This window comes from Camelina sativa, chromosome 2, assembly GCF_030686135.1.
Source record: "Camelina sativa cultivar CO46 ecotype springtype chromosome 2, ASM3068613v1".
Lineage (NCBI taxonomy): Eukaryota > Viridiplantae > Streptophyta > Magnoliopsida > Brassicales > Brassicaceae > Camelina > Camelina sativa.
Genome location: NC_141881.1, coordinates 26543831 through 26567247, shown reverse-complemented (window position 1 = coordinate 26567247; position 23417 = coordinate 26543831). Strand labels below are relative to the sequence as shown.

At 34.4% G+C, this 23417-nt stretch overlaps 3 protein-coding genes across 13 annotated transcripts; 1 reads left to right on the top strand and 2 right to left on the bottom strand.

Moving 5' to 3' along the window:
* Nucleotides 1-1045: 1045 nt before the first annotated feature.
* On the top strand, nt 1046-2630 carry LOC104734348 (putative xyloglucan endotransglucosylase/hydrolase protein 13). Its single transcript, XM_010453905.3, has 3 exons — nt 1046-1479; nt 1573-1766; nt 2009-2630. Exons 1-3 carry the CDS (start codon nt 1207-1209, stop codon nt 2397-2399), a joined length of 858 nt encoding a protein of 285 aa, XP_010452207.1. The 5' UTR covers nt 1046-1206; the 3' UTR covers nt 2400-2630.
* Nucleotides 2569-15551, bottom strand: LOC104734395 (uncharacterized). Of its 11 annotated transcripts, XM_087490294.1 has the most exons (47): nt 15407-15551; nt 14775-15304; nt 14535-14673; nt 14171-14416; nt 13723-14077; nt 13583-13608; nt 13423-13497; nt 13252-13301; nt 13136-13169; nt 12813-13038; nt 12650-12721; nt 12411-12468; nt 12163-12246; nt 12008-12077; nt 11871-11920; nt 11662-11735; nt 11476-11524; nt 11288-11388; nt 11087-11189; nt 10916-10974; nt 10774-10787; nt 10620-10690; nt 10426-10513; nt 10287-10334; nt 10086-10188; nt 9940-9979; nt 9687-9829; nt 9507-9585; nt 9340-9392; nt 9115-9242; nt 8905-8998; nt 8776-8823; nt 8518-8684; nt 7993-8431; nt 7817-7872; nt 7579-7642; nt 7410-7497; nt 7248-7314; nt 7068-7151; nt 6927-6991; nt 6772-6802; nt 6612-6676; nt 6108-6120; nt 5893-5962; nt 5558-5807; nt 5403-5477; nt 2569-5296 (listed from the first exon to the last, which is right to left on the bottom strand). In XM_087490294.1, exons 38-45 carry the CDS (start codon nt 7279-7281, stop codon nt 5756-5758), a joined length of 414 nt encoding a protein of 137 aa, XP_087346420.1. In that variant the 5' UTR covers nt 7282-7314; nt 7410-7497; nt 7579-7642; nt 7817-7872; nt 7993-8431; nt 8518-8684; nt 8776-8823; nt 8905-8998; nt 9115-9242; nt 9340-9392; nt 9507-9585; nt 9687-9829; nt 9940-9979; nt 10086-10188; nt 10287-10334; nt 10426-10513; nt 10620-10690; nt 10774-10787; nt 10916-10974; nt 11087-11189; nt 11288-11388; nt 11476-11524; nt 11662-11735; nt 11871-11920; nt 12008-12077; nt 12163-12246; nt 12411-12468; nt 12650-12721; nt 12813-13038; nt 13136-13169; nt 13252-13301; nt 13423-13497; nt 13583-13608; nt 13723-14077; nt 14171-14416; nt 14535-14673; nt 14775-15304; nt 15407-15551; the 3' UTR covers nt 2569-5296; nt 5403-5477; nt 5558-5755. The 11 variants fall into 11 exon arrangements, with proteins under 11 accessions (XP_087346420.1, XP_087346426.1, XP_087346432.1 ...); XM_087490306.1 differs by lacking the exons at nt 2569-5296; nt 5403-5477; nt 5558-5807; ... (7 more) ...; nt 13583-13608; nt 15407-15551 and having other exon boundaries at nt 7316-7497; nt 11476-11585; nt 14171-14263; nt 14337-14416; nt 14775-15303; XM_087490320.1 differs by lacking the exons at nt 2569-5296; nt 5403-5477; nt 5558-5807; ... (9 more) ...; nt 7817-7872; nt 15407-15551 and having other exon boundaries at nt 8135-8431; nt 10086-10179; nt 10774-10974; ... (7 more) ...; nt 15024-15097; nt 15204-15303.
* Nucleotides 15552-19565: 4014 nt separating this feature from the next.
* Nucleotides 19566-20477, bottom strand: LOC104734329 (zinc finger protein 2). The gene has a single exon (XM_010453876.2). It carries the CDS (start codon nt 20174-20176, stop codon nt 19724-19726), a length of 453 nt encoding a protein of 150 aa, XP_010452178.1. The 5' UTR covers nt 20177-20477; the 3' UTR covers nt 19566-19723.
* Between the last annotated feature and the right edge of the window lie 2940 nt (nt 20478-23417).

Here is a 23417-nt window from a genome sequence, read left to right as displayed (position 1 = left end):
TTTTTAGAAAGCAAAAAAAAAAAGATTTTTAAATATTAATGTATCATGTTAAGATGTAGAGCCCCAATTTTTACAAATTGTGAATGTATCAAATATACTTTTCAAACAATATTTGCATAACAGTTCAAATAATTTAATTTGAGACAGACGTGCCCAAACTAACTTGCAAAAATCTTAACTCATTCATCAGACCGATCTCTGCGCGCGTCGTTTATGGATCCAAACAACGAGACCAAAGTAACCGCTGACGAAATTTCTCTGGAGGAAAGCCTTGAAGAAGGTGACAGTAACACACGGAGACAGAAACAGTAGAGATAAATGTGAATGGATATGCATGGGAATGGACGAAGATCAGAACAACAACGGAGGGTATCTCTGAGATATGTTTAGACCTTTATTTCAAGCTGAAGATATGTATTAATGTATGAATGCTAACTCTGAGCCAAATCTGGTTGTAACGAAGAAGGAAACTTTTAAGTGTTTGATTTTATTCCATAATAAACTTTTTTAAGTGTTTTGACTATAAATGACTGAGTTATCCACCTGATGAAATGAATATTCTGTTTTAAAATAAATATTAGTATGCAAATGATGATGGAAGAGTTTTGAAGAATAATTCACGTAGTTGCCTTAATTATTATCCGCGTGACAATTCTTACATGTATGTGCCTGACATGTTTGCTCATAGATTTCAAAAACATGTCGGTTCATTTTACCAAAAACCAAAACAAAATTTTCAACCTTTTTTTTTTCGTTTTAATTTGTTTTAAAAATACTAAGTTTGGTTCGAAAAGGAATTATCACATGCAACAAACTAAAGAGTGTGATCCAAGTGCATGACCAAACAAAACAAAATTTTTTTGCAAGGGTTTTAAAAAGTTCTTAAGAACATTAGCTACATGTATAATTTTAAATGTAAGTTAACGACCAGATGGTTTGCCCAAAAAAAAAAAAGAAGATAACGACCAGATAATTAATTATATATTGAGATATAAGCTGACATAATTCATTTATACTATATAAGAATAATTAATATCGCTTGTGTAAGGACTTCCACGTCTATAATGGGACTCCACGAACCTCTCTACTGCTGTAATGCATTCACCTTAGAAATTTATCTCTCTATATAAACAAACACGGTTCTCCGACAAAACCATCAGAAAACAATCAAGCAACCACAACCGAGCAAAAATAAACACACTAAAAATGGTGGCTTTTGCGACAAAACAGTCTTTGTTGTTGTTGTCGTCTCTTCTGGTCTTGATCGGTGTAACCACCGGAAGTTTCTACGAAAATTTCGATATCACTTGGGGAAATGGTCGTGCCAATATATTTGAGAGTGGACAGCTCTTGACTTGCACTCTCGACAAGGTATCAGGTTCAGGTTTTCAGTCAAAGAAGGAATATTTGTTCGGAAAGATCGACATGAAGATGAAACTTGTCGCAGGAAACTCAGCCGGAACCGTCACTGCTTACTACGTATGTGAAAACCTCATCTGTCTTCGTTTAGTTTAAAGTTTGTGGCATTGTTTGTTTGATTTTTAAACTAATATTTTAGAATGTTTTTCACAGCTTTCTTCAAAAGGCGATACATGGGATGAGATTGATTTCGAGTTCTTGGGTAATGTTACGGGACAACCTTACGTTCTTCATACAAATGTGTTCACCGGAGGCAAAGGTAACCGTGAAATGCAGTTCTATCTATGGTTCGATCCCACTGCGGATTTCCACACCTACACCGTCCTCTGGAACCCTCTCAACATCATGTAAGCAATATCAACCACTTCAACTCAATGTTCCAAATTTTATTAGGCGTTATTGCGTTAAATGGACGTTCAAAACTGTCTCGATGATGATTAACTGTTAACGAATGTTTTTAGAATTATATTTAGACTAATCAACATATCTTAGTTTTCTTGATTAGTTCCATATTTTGAACCGTTTTGAGTTGCTAATATCACTGTTCTTGAATTTGTTTTTTGTTTTTTTTTTTCTTGGGACTCAAAAGCTTTCTAGTGGATGGAATCCCAATCCGAGTGTTCAAGAACAACGAGGCTAATGGTGTGGCTTACCCGAAGAGCCAGCCGATGAAGATATACTCGAGTCTTTGGGAAGCTGATGATTGGGCCACACAAGGGGGACGAGTCAAGACCGATTGGACCAACGCTCCATTCAGTGCTCACTACAGAAACTTCAACGATGTGGACTGCTGTAGCCGGACCTCGTTGTTGAGCTGGGTGACGTGTAATGCGAATAGCAACTCGTGGATGTGGACTACTCTTAACTCAAATCAGCACGGACAAATGAAGTGGGTGCAAGATGATTATATGATCTATAACTATTGTACTGATTACAAGAGGTTCCCTCAAGGTCTGCCTACGGAGTGCAACCTTGACTGATCATGTTACCAAGAAACTTCAAGCACTTGACTCGGTTTCTTTCTTTCTTTCATTCATTTTTTAATCTCTTGATTTGTTGGTTTGATTCTGTTGTTTCTTTTGAGTTTCTAAGATTTATTTCCCTCTGTGGGTAATTGAATAATTTGTCTTGTCATTGTCAGAATTTGACTTTATTTGTTAACTTCTATTATATTTAAAAATTTATAATAAAATTTGATTCGAATCTAACAAGACCAACCTGTTGATAGTGCAAAGAAACAGAGTTTTTTTTACCTAACAAAGAGAAGGAAAAAAAAACAGAGCATTCTGTTCTGAAAACAGAGCAAATAACAGAGCTCTCTCTAAGCGAAATAAATAACATTGTTTATTTCGATGGGCTTTAAAAAGTGTCCAAAACATATGGTGGTTATCAAATGTCTGCCATTTTGATTGGACATTGAGAAGGTTCACTCCAACCAAATTCTGACAATAATGGCAAGAACTCTAATACCCCGCCAGTCCGCCACCATCACCAACCCTAACAATGCATACGCCATCACCGTTGCTAACAAACAGAGTGGAAGAACCTACAAACAAAATTATGGCAGACTGGTCGTTTGACTAGCTAGAAGGCGCAAGAAAATAATTGAGGTATATGATAAAACCTTGACATATGCAGCATGATAGGAATAAGATCAAACACTAGGAACATATGCAGCATGATAAATACAAAAACAAAGAAAAAGAGGAAAGTGACCAATTAGTAACAAAAGACATGGTCTTAGGTTTGCCCTAGATGCCAGCGTCACTAAGAATATCATCAACTAAAACGAACCTGAAACATCCAATAATGATTCCAAATAATAATAATCAAAGTAATGGACGTTACTTTAACGTGTTAGACTGAAAGCTTTAACCTGCAAGCCAATAAGTCCAAGGAAGAAAGGAACTATGATCTGGAGGTAACAATCCAACAACTTAATTAATCAGCCTCTTCATCAGATGTAAGGAAGGTGCCGTTTTCAATTTTCATTGACTACCTGAGAACATTCATAAAAAGTCTATCTATAAAATTAAGACTCCCCTGAAATCCAACAACATAATGCAAATCACCCAAACAAAATCAAGCGAGGACTTCATTATCAAATGTCTACATAGCCATTAAAACAAACCACAACCCAGGAAGCAAGAAACCTCACAAGTCAGAAGTTAAGACCATTATCATCAAAATCAAGACGCTCTTCACTTTCTATGAGCATGCCCCAAGAGGTCACGCTACCAGCAAGAATCACTTACATAATCAAATAAACGATGACATCAAATTAACAATCTGAAGGGAATATTGAGCAGCAACACAACTCACCAACACAAGACAATATAGTGGTAAAACCAAAACAGAAAAAGGCATCCACTAGTATTAAAAAATACTGCAATCAAAATCAAAAAGGGAGTCTGGCATACCTATAATTCATAAATAGAAAAGCTACCATCACAAGCATATATAATTGGGATTAAACAAATAAAAAAAGTAGGTATATGTAGCACACCAAAATGGATAAACAAGGAAGAGACCAATTAGTAACCTGACTTATCTATGTTAAGACTTAAAAGACTTAACAAAAAAATCCAATGACAAGTTCCAATCATGTGAAACTCCCCACTGTCATAGACTCATAGTAACAAGCTCATGAGGCTAAACACACTTCAAAATACAAGAATTATGAATCAACATATTGCAGAAGATCCAAAAAGGAAATATGAACAAATACCTGATAACAACATGTCTAGCTTTCTGCTTAAGAGAAGCTCAGACTCGAAGATGCTCAATGCAAAAATTACTTCCATCATGAAAGGACAGAAAATAAGTACAAACCCATTTAAAAGGACATCTGACTACGAGTAGACTGCAAAGGATCGGAGTATAGTGATCGATGAAGATATCCTGGAAAATACAATAAGACATACAGAGGAAATAATAACAAAAAGGAAACATACCAACTGAGATCAATCCTTTATGCAACCAGTGAGGAACTCAAAGCTTACATCTCTTGAATACCCAGTAAACTATAACAATCAGAAGTAATTCACAAATAGAAAGAGGCGTAACTGCTAACAACCACAAACCAAACACCAGGAAAAAGAAGCTCATGACACCTGAATCAACCATAAGAATTAAGAATTCAAACAGATCTTCTATTTGCATCAACCAAATTCCTATACGCAGGTAATGAATTCACGTAGAAGTAGAAACACAATCCCAAAGATAAGTGATTAGCATTTAAACCATAGAAAAATGCAGATCATGAAATTAAAAAGACAGAAAGAGAAAAGGGGAAGCAAAACTGATCACATCTCCAAGGAAAAGAGACCAAGTAGGTAACATAGAAATAGAAGAAAGTAGATGAAAATTTATCCTACCCATAAAGAAGGGAGCACTTCACAAAAGAAAAACCACAATCACAAGCATACGAGAGTAGGATCAAACACACAAGAAATAACATAGAAATAACAAAGAAGGGAGCACTTTACAGAAGAAAAACCAACGGAGGTAACATAGAAATAACAAAGAAGGGAGCAATTCACATAAGAAAAACCACAATCACAAGCATATGAGAGTAGGATCAAACACTAAAAATTGATGTAACATGAAAAACCATATAGGGAAAGTGACCAGTTAGTTACCTGATGCTTTTCTCTTAGGCATAAAACATAAATGCCCTATAACTAAGAAGATCATCAACTAAAAAGAACCTGAAACATCCAATTGATGTTGAAGACTGCCCAGTGCCACAGTCTAAAACTCAGGAAACCAAAATTCAAAATCTAATTTATAAATACAAAGAGATAGTTGACAGATCCCAAAGAGAAAGAGAACAAGAACCTGAATTAACCACATGTCCAGCTCAGACTTAGCATACCTAAGACACATATAAAAAAGTAGACATTATATACAAAAAAACTTAAAAAATTTCAGGTCTAACAAAAAAGAGAGTACTAAAAGAAGTGTTAAGAGGAAGAAAAAACCTTGGAAACGTAGCACAGAGAAGAAACAAGTCCATCAAAGCCATGACCCTCACTGATAAAAGCATCATTCAAAATCTGAAATCACATAACAACAAGTAAATCGTATGAACCTATTTCATAAGAAATAAGCAACCGATGCAATTTAGAAACCAAACCTCAGAAGAATAACATGAATTAGATTGACAACGATCAGTCATGGTATCCTCCTCCACAAATGTAAACCACCAAAATAAAACAAAAACTACAGTAAGTAACATGTAATTAGAAAAATAAAAACCAGCGAACCAAAGTAAAAATTCAAAGGCAAACAGAGATGCATTTAGAGTAAGGAACCTGTGAGAAATCCTAAAAACTTAGCCTGGAGAAGAATATGCAATGATCCGATCATAATTGCTTCCAAAACACCTGCAAGAAGAAGAAGAAAAGAACGTAAGGAACACAAAAAGAGAGTAAAAGAATTGTGACGAGGAAGAACAAAACCCCTGAATACGTAGCACAGAGAAGAAGCGTTTCCATCAAAGCCATCACTCTCATCGATAAAAACAACATCCAAAACGAACCTGAAACATCCAATAATAATTGCAATGATGTTGAAGACTGCCTAGTGGCACAATCAAAAACTCAGGAAGCCAAAATTCAAAATCTAGTTTATATAACAAATTAAAGGGATAGCTGACAGACCCCAAAGAGAAAGAGAACAAGAACCTGAACAGACCACCTAGTGCATCAGAAAAGCTCAGACTTAAGCATACCACCAAAGAGACATAAAAAATGACAATGGATACAAAAACTAGTTAAAAAGAACAAAATCGATTGGAATAGATGCAGCATGAGAGATACATAGATTATTAACAAAGAAAAAGTGGAAAGAGACAAGCAAGTAACCCGACGCTTTTCTCTGATAGAACTTCGACTATATATGATCAAACAGTGGGAACAGATGCAACATGAGAGAGATACATAAATACCAACGGGAAAGAGACCAAAAGCCTGAATAAACCACATGTCCAACTAGCTTTGTGCATAAGAGGAGCTCAGACATAAGCGTACCATCTAAGAGACTTTAAAAAAAAAGACATTAATTAGCAGATTTAGCACACAAAGAAAACAACTTAAAAATATTCAGGTTTAGCTGACCTAAGACACTAGTTAGTAACCTCGAGTTTCTGCAACAAAAGACAAGATTTTCGTTAGGAGGAAGAACACTACCTGAAGATGTAGCGCATAGTACAAAAAGGATACATCAAAAGCATCACCGACCGATACTCCACAACCTGAAAAAACATAGCGAAGAGGTAAAAATCCCATCAACATAATCATAAGCCTTCAACGATTTAATTTGATTTAAACAAAACTCTAGAAGAATAACCTGATTTAGAGTGACAATGGTTGGTAGGATCCTCCACAAATGTGAGCCAACATAACAAAAAACGATAAGTAAGTAACATGTAATTAGAAGAAAAGAAACACCGAACCAAAGTGAAAATTCGTAAGGCAAATAGAGATGCGTTTATAGCAAGTAACCTGTGAGAAAGCTTGGAGAAGAATATGCAGTGACCTGATCATATCATAACTCGCTTCCAAAACACCTGCAAGACGAAGAGGAAAAGAATGTATAAAACAAAAAACCGAGAGTAAAAGAAGTGTTAAGAGGAAGAACAAAACCCTTGAAGACGTTAGCAAAGAGAAGAAGTGAATCGTGTCCTTGAGCCATCATCACTCTCATCGATAAAAGCATCATCCAAAAACCTGAAATAACAGAATGACAAGTGAATCAAATGAACAAATTCACAAAAGAAAATAAGCAACTGAAGTAATTTAGAAACCAAACCCATGAAGAATTACATGAATTGGAGTGACAATGATCAGTCAAAGCCATCACCGATCAATCAAAGGATCCTCCTCCTTACATCTAAACCAATAAAACAAATTAGTAACATGTATATAGAAGAAAAAATCCACAGAACCAAAGTAAAAATTTAAAAGCAAACAGAGATGCGTTTAGACTTTAGAGCAAGGAACCCGTGAGAAGGCTTGAAGACGTAGGCCTAGAGAATTTTGCGCATGATCTGATCATAATTCGCTTCCACAACATCTGCAATACGAACAAAGAAACGTAAGGAACAAAACAACAACAACAATAAAAAAGAAAGAAAGTAAAAAGGAAGAACAAAACCCTTGAAGACGGTTAGCAAAGAGACGAAGCCATCACTCTCATCGATAAAAGCATCATCCAAAACCTAAATAAATAAATAAATAAATAAATAAATAAAACCAGAAAGACCGTTTTCAATGAACATAAAAAACTAGCTAAGTGTAAACGATGATAGGTTGAAATAATAATCAGAGATGCGACTTCGTGTTTAGAAGAATATCACAGGATAAAAAGCAACCCATGAATTTAGAAACCAAACCCTAGAAGAATAACATGAATCATCAGAGTGACGATCGGTCAAAGCCATCCACGAATCTGAACCAACAAAACAAAAAAACGACAAGTAATTATTAATATGTAATTGGAAAAAAATAATATTACCGAACCAAAGCAAAAAATCCAGAATCAAATAGAGATGCGTTTAGATCAACGAACCTGTAGCCTGGAGAGGAATACGTGATGATCCGATAATAGTTCCCTTCCGCAACACCTGCAAGACGAAGAAGAAAGGAGCGTTAAGAAGTGTTGAAAGAGGAAGAACAAAACCTTGTCAAGAGACATTAATTAGCACAAAGTAGAAGCTAGCGTGTCCATCAAAACCCTCACTGTCACAGACATTAATTAGGATCCTCCTCCACAAATGTGAGCCAACAAAACAAAAAACGATAAGTAAGTAACATGTAATTAGAAGAATGTGAGCCAACAAAACAAAAAACGATAAGTAAGTAACATGTAATTAGAAGAAAAAAAAACACCGAACCGAAGTGAAAATTCGTAAGGCAAATAGATATGCGTTAAAAACAAGGAACCTGTGAGAAAGCATGGAGAAGAATATGCAGTGACCTGATCATATCATAATTCGCTTCCAAAACACCTGCAAGACGAAGACGAAAAGAATGTAAAGAACAAAAAACAGAGAGTAAAATAAGTGTTAAGAGGAAGAACAAAACCCCTTAAGACCTTAGCACATAGAAGAACCGTTTCCATCAAACCCATCAACGTTAGTCAAACTTAACTAAGTGATAACGATGCAGTTTTGTATCTTGCTTTCTTTTAGACAATAAGAGTTCAGCAGCACTCCTCTTTGAACATCAACGTTAGGCCACTGAGGGGTCCTTGACCTGTAACTGAGATTACAAGATTCAAAAAAACAAAGAAAAATCAGAAATCAGGTAGGACAAGAACGATATTGTAAATAGCAATAAAATAGGAACCAACCACTTCAGAAATAAAATAGGAACCAACCACTTCAGAAAGTTTGGGGACCTATGGAGTTGAATAATTTGTGAGCCAGGAAAAAATAAATTTAGAAGCATATGACCAAGTAAAATATAAAACGTTACGCGCCTTAAAAAGCAAAAGTTGCATAACCACCAACTGTGATCTGATCCCCCAGGCTTTGGACGAGAGATCTTGCCAAACCAAAGAACAGGACATTACTCTAAAACACAACAATAGAAGGAAGTTAGACGCAATCCAGGTTATGAGAAGATGGTGAAGAGTGAGGAATGAAAGAGACTAAATGATATGAGAAGATGTTAAAAAAAAGAAGCAAACCTCTGATGGTTTAGAGAGGAGCTTAAGATCCCCACGAAGCTGCAAAGTGTCACCTTTTGGAGGACACTCTGATGGTTTACACTCTTTGGCCGCTCTAGTGACAGTCCAAGAGCCCGGTCCCACATCAGCTGAAAAACGAGAAAGAGAAAACAGCATCACAGAGAATAGTGTGGGTTTATTCAAACGAGAACTGTCAATAGCGGGAACTTATGTATGTGTATATACCTGGGAGCAGATGACGAAACTCCAAGAAACAGCCAAAAAGCAGTGTAGAGTATCTATATTTGAAAGAAAGGTCACTCTATTAACTATAATCTATAACCAAGATTCAGCAAAACAAGGCCCATGGTTGGTCAAACTTTACTTAAGTGATAACGATGCAATTTTGTTACCTTGCTTTTGGTTAGACGATAAGAGTTCAGCAGCACTCCGCTATGAGCATCAACGTTAGGCCACAGAGGGTTCCTTGACCTGTAAAAGAGATTACAAGATTCAGAAAACCAAAAACCTGAATTATTCATTTTTATGCTAAACCATAATGCGTAAAGCCAAAGCACGAAATGAAGAAAAACCTGTTTAGGTAGCAGAAGAAGAGAGACTTGAGCTGGTTGTCAAAGAAATGCATGATGAGTGTGGAGCCAGAACCTTGAGCACCGTATCCAACTCCCTCATATATATGATCCAACAGCGTCGTAAGTAAACACACACCCTTTTCCTGCATTATAATCAAGAATAAATATCCCACAATGTTATGTTGTACCTCTTCCATAGTCACATGCATCAATCATAACGAAAAAAATAGAAAAGAGAAGAAGAGCACTTTACCTTTCAAAGATGTTATGTTGTACCTCTTCTATAGTTTGCTCTGCAAAAATTAAAAGAAGACAACAACTTAACAAAATGATAAGTAGATACTACTTAAACCAAAATGATAGATCGTGAAACCAACAACAAAGACCAAAACGCATCACCTGTTAGCAAAACCGCCAAGAAACACCTCGGGTCTTCCTCTCCAGCCACCTAATTTAGCAAAGTGTAGATCAGACACCTCTCCTCCAACCACACCTGAGTATTCTTGATACCAAAACGATAGAGTGAAGTGAAACAACTATAAAACCAAAAAAAAAATGAACACATGTTAACAAAACCCGTGAGAAAGCTTGAAGACGTACCCAGGAGAAGAGTATGCAATGATCCGATCATAATTAGCTTCCAAACACCTGCAAGACGAAGAAGAAGAAAGCACCGTAAGGAACCAATTAAAAAAAAACAGAGAGTAAATAAAAGAAGTGTTAAGAGGAATAACTAAACCCTTGAAGACGTTAGCACAGAGAAGAAGCGAAACGTATCCTTGTCTCCTTGATACATCACCCTCATCGATAAACGCATCAACCATAACCTGAAATAGCAGAGCAACAACTAAATCACATGAGCAAATTCATCAGAAAGACAAAAACACAGAGGGTAAAAGAAGAGTTAAGAGGAAGAACAAAACCCTTGAAGACCTTAGAAGAAGCGAAACGTATCCGTGCCTCCTTGAGACATCACCCTCATCGATAAAAGGATCAACCATAACCTGAAATAACAGAGAAACAAGTAAATCACATGAACAATTTCATTATGAAAAAAAAGCAACTTGATGCAATATAGAAAACAAACCCAAATATGAAGAGCTGAAGAGTCGTGGATAAAGAGAGAGAGCAAAAGCATAAGATGAACAGAGAGCAATCCGTAATCATGTGGGTACTGGGTAGTAAATCAAAATACAACTTGAAGAGAAGAGACGGTGATTGAATATTACAAAGAGAGAATATTATGACGTGGCTGAATTAAACCGCCATATCTAACTCATCCACGATGCTGAGAGTAGAAGAGAAGAGACGGTGATTAAACATTACAAAAGAGATTACACCAAAAAATATATATATATATTACAATAGAGAATATTATGATGGGGCTGAATTAGACTCACAACTTATGGATGGGGAGAATTTGAAGTGGACAAGGAGGAAGACTCACAACCTGTCTCGAGTGGCCTCAGCAAAGCACACATCACCAGCTCCCCGCATATGATCCTGCAAAAAAAATGGAGTTCATATCAGAAAGACAAAAACAAGACAAGAGAGTAGAAACCAAAATGTTGTTGCAGCAAAACATTAGTTGGCAATCAGACCCTCAAATCTTGCCATGAAGCACACATCACGAGCTTCCTATAGAATCTCAAATTCGGGGACATCACAATTTGGGGTGTCCTCCTTTTCACTTCCATAGGCCCTAAAAAAGCAGAACGTTGTTAGACCACGACAGGAAGCATATACAGTAGAAGAAGATAGAAAAACATTGTTGCAAGGAAGGACTCACTTGTATAGCACATTGGTCTAGGGCATTTCTCATTCTTAAAACGGACAGTCTGCACAAGAGAATGAAAGCACACAAATGATGTATGTGATGTGAGTCCAATGGATGAGCCTCTGGTGACAAAAATATAGCATAGATTTTAATACTTTAATGAATTGTGAAAAAGGGGAAAACATAGTCATTATTTACCTGGACACAAGAGCAAACAAAGCATACTTCATCACCTTCATCATAACTGGTGTTGTCGATGACACCATGGGTTCCTGATCAGATAATTTAAAAAAACACTGCTCAAAGCTAAAAAAGGGAAGAGTAAGAATGTATGCTGGTTAGTATTAGTTAGTAAATCTGAAAATCCAAGTGAAAAGAAGAAAGAGAGAAGAACAGAATTAACTTACCTAAAGCAGACTTGAGTCTTCTACTTCATTCTTCAATCCATCTCTCTGATCTGCACATATACAGAATTAGATTAAAACCATACAGTTAAATTATCAAGCCTGAACCAATAACTTAAAAGAGAAACGAAAAAACTCGCTTGTAGCTACTTCAAAGCTGCAGGTAAGACCTTTCCACGTATACTGAATGTTAGCTCTTCTTGCTAAAACCTAAAATTAGACCAAACTCGTTACTTACCAAAACATAACAAGAGAGATTAAAAGAGAATTGAAAAGGTGAAGAAACGTATCTCACCCAACATTGTCGTCGTCTCTCTGAACTCCAGAAACAAACCCCAATCCAATCTACAGAATAGGATTTGACCATCGTTGTGTAAGACTGAATCATTTCGAGAAGGGAGAAGCAACAACAAAATCCATTAAAAAAAAAAGAAGAAGAATTATTAGTCAGTTTTAACGAAGAATAAACTTTAACGGGACTGAATTAGGCTCAAAACTTATGGATGGGGAGAATTTGAAGTGGACAAGGAGGAGACTCAGAACCTGTCTCGAGCGACCTCAGCAAATTAAAAAAGACATCGCCAGCTCTCCGCAAATGATCCTGCAAAAAAAATGGATATCATATCAGAAAGAAAAAACAAGACAAGGGAATATAAACCAAAATGTTGCAGCAAAAAACATTAGTTGTTGCCATGGAGGAGATGATGGGAGCTCACGAACAGTAAAAAAGAAGCATCCAAGAATCAGAAGAAGTGAAGTGAGACCAAATATTATAAAATTACCAACTTCATCTAAGAGCAAGTAATACAAACCGCAGAATTCAGAGTGTCTTCTTATAACTTCCATTAGGATCACTGAAGATTTATGTGTATGTTGGTTAGTATAAGTTAGTAAAAAAATTGAAAATTCAAGTGAAAAGAAGCAAGAAAGAGAAAAGAACCGAACCTTAAGCAGTCTGCTTAAGTCTTCTTCTTCTCACTCTTCAATCCATCTCTCTGAGATAAAGCAGACTTGAGTATTCTTCTTCTTCATTCTTCAATCAATCTTGGTATAGCTAAGAAAGGTGATTTCATATGGACAGGGAGCAGACACCAAAATGTTGGAGCAAAACATTACTTGTCAATCAGACCTTGAAATGTTGCCATAAAGCAGATGATGGGAGCCCACGTAACTGCAAAAAAAAAAAAAAAAAAGCCATCCAGAATCATAAGAAGTCAAGTGAGACCAAATATTATCAAAACCAACTTCTAAGAGCAAGTAACACAGACCTCAGAATTCTTCCATTAGGATCACTGAAGATGTCTGTGTAAGCTAGTTAGTACTAGTTAGTAAGTCTGAAAATCCAAGTGAAAAGAAGAAAGAGAGAAGAACAAAGTTAACTTACCTTAAGCAGTCTGCTTAAGTCTACCTCATTCTTCAATCAATCTCTCTGACCTGCACGTATACAGAATTACATCAAAACCATATAGTTAATTACATCTGAAAGATGAAGAAGAAGGGAACGTAAGGATCAAACGAAAGAGAGTAAAAGAATTGTTAAGAGGAAGAACAAAACCTCTGAAGACGTAGCAAGGAGAAGAAGTATTTCCATCAAAGCCATCATTCTCATCAGTACAAACATCATCCAAACCTGAAATAACATAACGACAAGTAAATCCTATGAACATATTCATAAATAAAAATAGCAACCAATGCAATTAAGAAACCAAACCGACCAATTGTAGGATCCTCCTACACAAATCTAAACCACCAAAACAAATAACGACAGTAAGTAACATGTAATTAGAAGTAAAAGAAACCATCAAACCAAAGTGAAACTTCAGAAGCAAATTGAGATGAGTTTGAAGTAAGGAACCTGTGAGAAAGCCTTGAAACGTAGCCTCGAGAAGATTATGCTATGATCATAATTCGCTTCCAAATCACCTGCAAGACGAAGAAGAAAGGAACGTAAGGAACGTAAGGAACCAAAAAAAAAAGAGAGTAAAAGAAGTGTTAAGAGGAAGGAAAAAACCCTGAAGACGTAGAACAGAGAAGAGGCATGTCCATCAAACCCATGACTCTCATCGATAAAAGCATCCTTCAAAAGCTGAAATAACAGAACATATTCAACCGTTGCAGTTTAGAAACAAAACCTTAGAAGAATAACAAGATCTAGAGTGACAACGATCAGTCAAAGCCATCAACGATCAATGGTAGGATCCTTCACAAACCTAAACCAACAAAACAAAAACCAAAAGTCAATTTACATGTTTTTAGAAAAAATCACCAAACCAAAGTGAAAATTCATAACGAAATAGGGATACGTTTAGAGCGAGCAAGGAACCGTGAGGAGGCCTGAAGATGTATTATGGAGAAATACACGTGATGATCAGATCATAATTCCCTTCCAAAAAAACCTGCAAGACGAAGAAAGAAAACTATAAAAGAAGAAGAAGTGAAAGATGTGTTGTTAAGAGGATGAACAAAAACCAATGAAGACGTTGCACAGAGAAGAAGTGAAGCGTGTCCATCAAAGCCATAACTGATCAGTAAAAGCACACATCCAAAACCTGAAATAACAAGAGATAAGAGGTAAATCGCACGAACATATTTATATCAAAAAAAGCAACCGATGATGTTGAAAACTCTCTGATGGCACAGTCCAAAGGGAAAGAGAGTTGTAAATACCTCACATGTACGTCCAGCCTAGTGCAACAGAGGAGCTCTCAGAAGTAAGCATATCACCTAAGGAGACTTGAAGATGTAACACAAGATATCAGAATCATAAGATTTTAACAGAGCAATCCCACAATACCTCTACGACGACCTGCATCATCATCAGACATATAGAAGATATCTTCAGATTATATCCAAAATATTAAGAATTAAAGAGGAGGGGAAAAGGGAAATAAAACCAAAGAATTAGACCCGCTTGACAATGATCAATCAAAGCCATCACAGATCAATCGTAGCGCATCCTCCTCCTCCACAAAATCTAAAATCAACAAAACAAAACAAAGATGACAAGTTAATTCGATACAATTTAGAAAACCCAAAGTTTGAAAACTAAGAAGTGAGAACAAAGTGCCTGAGCAAATTATAAATCGATCATAGCATTATCAACCACAATCAATCTAAAACAGCAAAAACTAAAAATAAGATTTAATAACCCCAAACCGTAGGGACTCAGGACTCAGGAGTAGTAGTGTGAAAAAATTCAGAAGCGGAGGATTGATTCGCTTCCAAAAGTCCTGCAAAGACAAACAAAAACAACAACAAATAAAATAGAACAGAGACTCGTGAATAAGAAGAATAACGGAGCGAGAGGTACAAAAGCGCGATGGAATTGAGAGAGACCCAAACCCTAGAGACGATTTCACAGGCAGGAACGAGCGATGATCGGTTTATCATAGCCTCATAGGATTCGCTTCAAAAAAAAAAAAAAAAAAAAAAAAAACCTGCAAGACGAACAAAACAAATTACAAAAAGCAGAGACTCGTGAATAACAGAGCGAGAGGAACAAAAAAAAAATCTAGAGATTCAATTGAAACAAAATCAACAAACCCTAGAAAAGATTTCACCGGTAGGAAGAACGAACTAGCCATGATCGGTTGAATTACAAAAGATCATATACCCGCCGGGGTTTAGGAAATTACCACACCACACCACCAGCCGTACTAACGGAGGACAACAAAATTAGATAATGAAGATGAAGAAGTGGAGCGGAGCGCTATATTTATAGATAAGGTTTATGACGGTCAGGATTTGATGTTAGCTTCTTTCCTATTTTCCTTTTTTTTTATGTTTTCCTTTTTTCCTATTAGTCTTCTAGAATCTTTATTTGATATTACCGTTGTCGGCCCAACTAGACAATATCAAAAATTGTTTGGGCCTTCTTCACTATCAATTCATCTGAAACTAAGAGAATCTTTAATTACGTCCAGTATTATTCCTATTTTATAGAAAAATATATATATATATTGTATATGGTTATTGACCAAAAATAATTCGAAGTAGTATACGGTTAACTTCTCTGTCCAACGCTCCATTCAGCGCTCACTACAGAAGCTTCAACGATGTGGACTGCTGTAGCCGTACCTCGTTGTTGAGTTGGGTAACATGTAATGCGAATAGCAACTCGTGGATGTGGACTACCCTTAACACAAACCAGCTCGGACAGATGAAGTGGGTGCAATATGATTGTATGATCTATAACTATTGTACTGATTACAAGAGGTTCCCTCAAGGTCTCCCTACGGAGTGCAACCTTGACTGATCATGTTACCGAGAAACTTCAACCACTTGACTCGGTTTCTTTCTTTCTTTCATTCATTTTTTAATCTCTTGATTTGTTGGTTTGATTCTGTTGTTTCTTTTGAGTTTCTAAGATTTATTTCCCTCTGTGGGTAATTGAATAATTTGTCTTGTCATTGTCACAATTTGACTTTATTTGTTAACTTCTATTATATCTTAAATTTATAATAAAATTTGATTCGAATCTAACAAGACCAACCTGTTGATAGTGCAAAGAAACAGATTTTTTTTTTACCTAACAAAGAGAAGGAAAAAAAAAACAGAGCATTCTGTTCTGAAAACAGAGCAAATAACAGAGCTCTCTCTAAGCGAAACAAATTACGTGTGCCTTTTTTTTGTTTCTGTAATACGATGGGCTTTAAAAAGCCCACTCATATCTGTATCCAAATTACAATATATATAAATAACGTCAACTGACGCACATGCACATGTATACAGTATACTTAACGGTATATTGCCAATTGAAGGACATGCCTCACAATTGTGCCGGTTATGAACCAAAATGGAAAAAAATAAAGAATATTTTGATATATAAAAAATAACAAAATTTGAACATTTTTATAGTAATTACTTACCATGTTCCATGTACATATGCTCTTCTTTTCGAAACTCAAATTAAATATTTTGTATCGATTAATTCTGTAACAAATATGTCAATCAATACTTTAAGCGTATAATACCAATATTGGAAATATCAAATATACTAACGATACATGTCTATTGTTCAATAGTTGTAACTACCAAAAATTTGATTGTTTATGTATTTAACTATTTATTACTATTTTTACATATATAATTAATTCTTCACGTTCGAAAATACTAATATTTTACGTTTGTTATGTATGTTTTTGACAAATAAAATATATGAATATCTATGGTTTAGATCATCTTTGTTTCAGAAAATAAAGTGCATGCTTTCTAAAAATAAACTAGGTGAGTTCAGGAGCGGTGACTATCTTTAGAAAAAAGGCAAGTGCATTAGGCCACAATTTGTGTAATAATTTTAAGAAGCTACATTATATTAATATATCAAGAAAACATGCACTTTATTTTTGAATATATAATGGAAGAAAAACGGAAACAAACAAACTTACTAATTGATAATTCAAATGTTAATTCAAAGATACTTGATAATGTTACTGATGATTCAACTCAAAATAATTAACTTTTCATGTCACTTATAATTTAATTTCATGATGTCAAACAAAACAAAGAAAGATAATTCAACTTCATAATCATTTTCAAACTCACTTACATAAAATCTAGAGCTTCTGACGTCTGATTGATCATAAAACAGAACAGAATCATTGTTGTAAGATTAGTCTAACTGATGTTCTAAGCTCTGTTGCCTTTACAATACAAGTTGAAAACACACATGATGACATTTTTTTTGTTTTGAAAAAAGACTTTGATTGATACGACACCGTTTGGACCCACCTGTTAGATCATTACGTCTAAAACTCTTACTCGGTATTTATAGAACAAGAAAAATAAAACAGAGATCGTTTAAAATAAGATAATAACAAAGAGGTTCCTTTAGCGGACCCAGGATGAATTTTATACCAGATTAAACACAAGTAAAATTTTTTTTTGATGAGAGTATATGTGTTTTTTTCTCAGTAACCATTAGGAAAATTTTAAAATTTACCCAGGTCACATGACCTGGTTTACTTGAACGTAGGTCCGCCACTGGTTGGAAAACTTGTTGGTCTATTGTATGTAAATGATGGACAAGATTGGTAACTAATAAAGTTTAGAAGTTTGCATATGTGTTTTGACGATAACACTCATCTCTAATACATCTCTTCAATCATATATGTCCACAAAAGTTATCAAGATTCCATGTACCGACGTGGAAGAGATGATAAGTGTTTTAACGATAAACTGGTCTCTAAACCTGTTATTGATTTAAGTTTTAAAAATATAGAAAATTGTAATTCTAAAAGATAAACTATTTATAATCAATTTCAGTTATTTTTTTCTATGCGTAAAAAAATAGTTAGAACCTGGATTAATTGAAGACATAGAAAATAGTACTTCTATATATAAGATACCATTACCTTTTTTGTTTTTTTTTTGTTTTCTTTGTGAACTTTTTCTTGTGTTCAAATTTAAATTACTTTTGGGGGTTATGAATAAGGGAGACATTATCTCGAGGAAGTGATCATCGTGACTTGCTCGATTCATACACTGAATTATTGGATCTTAAAGTCATTTTTTTTTCAATTTTCGTTACATTCTCGCATCTCATCCACGCCACGCCACTTATTACCTTCACTCTGGGATATTTCATTTTCTATAAATTGATTTAATTATTTACTCACTAATAAATACCGGTTAACGAAATCGAAATTAAATTAGGTATCCATATATATACATACCAAGGCAAATAATTATTAGTTTATTACCTTGCAATGTTCTTCTGAAGTAGTTTCTTTCTTACCTCTTCCGGATAAAAACAATGTTTCAATTTCAATATGGCACTGTAAACTATGCATGGTGTTGCCGGCTGTCATATGCTTAAAAATGAGAAGCAAATGCATGAGCAATAATAAAGTACCAAGTACAAGTAATGACTTTACAAATTTAGATTGCCTCATTAGGAGGCTGAAAACTTTTACAATTCAACAAATAACGATATACATCACCAACCTTTTTTCGTGAATAAGTCCTCTCCTAATTAATTTATTTTTTGAACGGGTACAATAATTCATGGTGGGGTGTTCTAATATTTTTTGGAACGGGTACAATAAATCGATCCCCAGATAAATAATGAAGACAAGTGTAACAAAGTTATGAATACAGAATAAGCAAATACATAAACAAAGGCTGTTCAAAAATATTGGAATACCGATATATATATATATATATTAATTTTAACCATTTTCAGCATGAAGAACAAAAAAAAGATCTATCAACATGATAAAAAATCCGAAAATGGTGAAAATACGCATCTAGTAAATTTATATAGAGAGAAGATCAAAATATAATGAAAACCTCATCGGGTATATATCCATTAGGATATATATACTAGTAGCTAGTATTTGAAGAAAATAAAATCTTTATGACCAAAAAATAACGTAATGAGCTCAAGAGGAATATACAAATGTTAGTGGGATATACGGATATATACGTACATATATGTATTTATTGATGTCATATGTGGATAAATGTTATACTATTACTTAACTAAGTATAGTCTCGCAGCACATGTCTCCTTGTCGGGGCACATTGATATATTGATCAATAATGTATTGTATACAAGCGACATTCATTCATTTTATAATGCAGTAATATATGTGCTTATACTATGTATAATTAAAATAACTAGTTATATAGAGAAAATACATATCCTTCATTATTTGTACATATTTTAATCAATTCCAAAAATATGTAGGTACGATATGATCCTCCAAAATCAGATTTTGACTTGAATTTAGGACTATAGTTACACCGTGAACTTTAAGATAAGAGGAAATTACTAATATGTATTAGACTCATAGAAAAACAATTAATATAAAGTTTGACAATTGATATAATAATATGACTAACAAAATATTATTTTAGAGCCTTAACGACAAGTCAAGGTGACCCATCTCCTGATCCTGATCAAGACCACTCTCCGGCACACGGCGGGCGGAGAAGTCCCTCGAGCTGCCGCTTTCAACAAATCCTTCGTAGCCACGGCCATAGAGCTCAAACCTTCCGGAGAATGGGTAAGGCTGATCGGAATCGACAGTGGTTGAGGATCTAAAGAGTTCTCGACTCTTCTTGGCTAAGGTTCTCTCGAGCTTATGAGCGTTTTGATGACCACCAAGAGCTTGAGAGCTATAAAACTTTCTCTGACAATAGTTACAAGAGAATACCCTAGGCTGCTCCAAACATGATGATGAGTTCGTGGAAGAAGAAGAAGAAGAAGACATAGAAGAAGGCTCGAGAACAAGTTCTAGGTTTAGTTGGTGGTTCTTGTAACTTGGTAGACTTAGATGTAGAGATGTATTTGGCTGAAAGTCCATACCTTTTTGTTTAGAGAGCGAGAGAGAGATTTAGAGAGAGAGAGAGAAGAGAGAGAATAGAAGTTAGAGAGATGAGAGATGTTTGTAAGGGTTTGGGCTTGAGGGGCATTATATTTAAGGTGTAAAGGTGCGTAGGTTTGCTCAAAACTCATGCTGGGTGCAACTTCGACTGTAAAGTATGGAGAAAGAGAGAGAATAGAGAGATGAGACATGGAAGCTGAAAGAATCAGTGGGAATCCAAGTGTTGTCGCCTCCATTAATGGCACAGTTTGAACCCTTTGTCGGTCCATCTAATATTATTTTCCTCCGAAATTTATATATTTTCCTCCGAGATTTATATATTGCTCGATACTCTATTTTATTATATCTAATGGTATCGTTTTAGAGTATTCAACACCTTAAGAATGATGTCCCATGTGGTAGTTGTTAAGATCGGCAACATAAGATATCAGTTTTAATTTGAGCATTGTAGTTAATATATGCCTTTTTCTAATTGGAACCAAGTTATACCTTAGACTTCGCTTAAGTTACTTTGATTGTATAGACTTTTCGAGATGTGCTATTCTTTTTTTGAGTTTTCCTCTCATACCAAAATTTTCTAAGCATAACCAAGACATAGAAATGTCTTAGAATTTAAATTCATTCCAAAAAAATACTATGAGATAATTAAGACCATCACAGAAAAAAGAAAAAAAAAAGGAGGCGTTTCTCTATGACTTTTTGTAAGCAATGGTTTTAGATTATGTCATGTTACGACTTATCAATTATACATGTAACAAAATAGTTTTATCTAAAGTCAGTTGATTATAGTAAAGTAAAATTCAAACAAACTAATTATATTGTACCTTTTTCGACATCATTATTATATTGTACTTTATAAGTTTTAAATAAAACTAGGATATATAACTTTGTGGTTTGTGGCTAGTGTCAATTGTTGTGTTATCATCCGAATTTAAGGGGGGTGTATTGAAACAATGATTTTGGAGAATTCTATGGGATTTAGGAAATTTGGAATTTTGATAGATTTTAGGGAAGTTGATATGATTTATGGTAAAATTCTTTCAAATCCCACCTAAAACCATGAGATTTGGATTTCTGTATTTTTAACTAAACAAATTCTCTCAAATCCTCCATAATCCCTAAAACTTATTAAAATCTAAATCCACAAACTGTTTTGAATAACAGTGGATTTTAGAGTAGATTTTTAAATCATCAGTTCAATAACAATGGATTTCATAAGACTTTTTAAATCCATGATTGAATAACATAGGATTTGTAACTTTTATACAAATCAACTAAAATGACAAGTTGAATACACCCCCTAAACTTGCATAATGCATATTAATGATAAAAAATTATGATAAATGCATCAAGTATCTTTTTTTAATAATATCATTATATTAATGATACATGGTTGAAAAAACACTCACTATATGTCTAAAGTTTTCAGTAATGTAGCTCATAAATATATACGCTATTAGGATTTAATTTTTCTCTAAACTATGAGCATTAGTACTTGCAAAGTTATAAATGATAAACAAAATCATAAAATTTATCCCAAAATTTAATCAAGAGAGAGGGCATAATTGTCTAACACGAAAATTGTATAAGAGATTCAATCAAAACAGCTGGTAGGTTAAATTAATAATTTTTGAAAAATGAAAGACTTAAGATCAAAGCTCTCCTATCAAGTTTCCAGTAATGGCAATGAACACTTAACGAGATAGAGCTTTTTGACTCAGCTTAAACATGTAAGATGATGTTAACCCCCAATTAATTGAAATCATCGCCCACCGTAAGATCCACCTCTCCATCCAAGGGTTCACGAGGAGTTCGTACCAGATAAGATGTGGACTGCGCCACAGTGAACCCACTTTGGATATATCACGTTTTGCCTTTCGTGAGTTTATAATCGTAGAAGTCATTTCAGTTTGAATTGATTCATATTTAAATTCATTTAATTTTAATTACTTCCGATCAATGAAGACACATCGATGTCATATGTACATATGTTTCATTAAGACTTTTGTCGTTTAAAGATTGAGAGAGGTTACGTTTTTGTACTAATCTCTCAAGCTTGTTTCGCTTTCTTTAATTAATTATTTATTTTGTGTCCGATCGATTTTAACTTTTATGGTACTTTGCTAACCAAGCCAAGTGAAAATTTATTCATCAATTATTTGTTTTTAAACATCTACTACGCCATAAAACCTTACGTTTAATGTTATATAAGTTTTAAGTATCAAATGCATGCGACTCATACATAATGAATAACTCGGAGAGTTTTGATAATATATTCCGTATAACAGAGATAAAATGAGTTATAAACCAATAAAAAAAGAGATATAAAAATTAAATTAAATTTTAGTTTGGTTAAACTGAATTTATATATTGTGTCCTCGAGAAAATAAAAAAAAATCGAATCAAACTAAATTTTTGTTTTTTTTTTACAAAGTATTGATATATTTCTAATAAATCTGAGGATTACCGGAAACAAAACCATCTTATACTTTACGTACAAAACTCAGTTTAATTTTACTCGCTTTTTCTCGATTTATTTTTGGTCGGTTTTTATTTTACTGTTAAATTCAAAGCTAATTAAATTCAGCTGAAGACTTTATCAGAAAATAGAGGTTTAAAATATTGTTGGAAATCCAAATTTTAAAGCATTTTACGAATTCTTTAAGATTGTTTTTGGATGGAATTTTTTTTTTAGTTTGAAATTTATATTTTAAAGTAAGTTTTCGTTGGTATTAAAAAACTATTCTTCCGAATGTCGCTACAGTTTGCTGTTAGTGTCTTTTCAGAAACTCCTATTTATTGTGGTACAAAATAGTCCATGTACTTAGTTTATTTGTACCAATCAACTAATGAAAAATCATATTATGAACTAAAACTTGAAATGTGAAAAGAAAAAAAAAAAATTCTGTGGCCTGTTAATTGTTTGTGAAATGAAAGAAACCCAAGCTTCATATATACCTTAAACCCGGCTCAGTTAAGAATTAGTTTAAGTCAGAATCAAGATAAAACTTGTGGGACACAATAAGACTAGGGATTCTTATTCGCAGAGGTGCTATCGCATCTCAGCTTTCACAGTACTTGATCATGTTCAACTAGTTCTAGTCACACATTGTTCCCACTCTTTTTTTTTTAAATGACTTGGTTCACACAAGTTTCGATTATCTACTAGATCCTATCTGTTTTAAAATTAGCTCTTAGCTCTCATTCATCTTATTGTAAA

Excerpts from the sequence above, each read along its gene's own strand:
- LOC104734329 (XM_010453876.2), bottom strand. The coding sequence starts at position 20,176 with ATGGACTTTCAGCCAAATACATCTCTACATCTAAGTCTACCAAGTTAC.
- LOC104734395 (XM_087490294.1), bottom strand. The coding sequence starts at position 7,281 with ATGGCTTTGACTGATCATTGTCACTCCAATTCAT. Across the intron at positions 6,992-7,067 it reads CTTTGCTAACGTCTTCAAGG|GTGTTTTGGAAGCGAGTTAT; the intron begins GTTTTGTTCTTC and ends TTCGTCTTGCAG. Across the intron at positions 5,808-5,892 it reads ACGCTTCTTCTCTGTGCTAC|GTGTTTTGGAAGCAATTATG; the intron begins GTATTCAGGGGT and ends TTCTTCTTGCAG.
- LOC104734348 (XM_010453905.3), top strand. The coding sequence starts at position 1,207 with ATGGTGGCTTTTGCGACAAAACAGTCTTTGTTGTTGTTGTCGTCTCTT. Across the intron at positions 1,480-1,572 it reads GAACCGTCACTGCTTACTAC|CTTTCTTCAAAAGGCGATAC; the intron begins GTATGTGAAAAC and ends TGTTTTTCACAG. Across the intron at positions 1,767-2,008 it reads TGGAACCCTCTCAACATCAT|CTTTCTAGTGGATGGAATCC; the intron begins GTAAGCAATATC and ends GGGACTCAAAAG.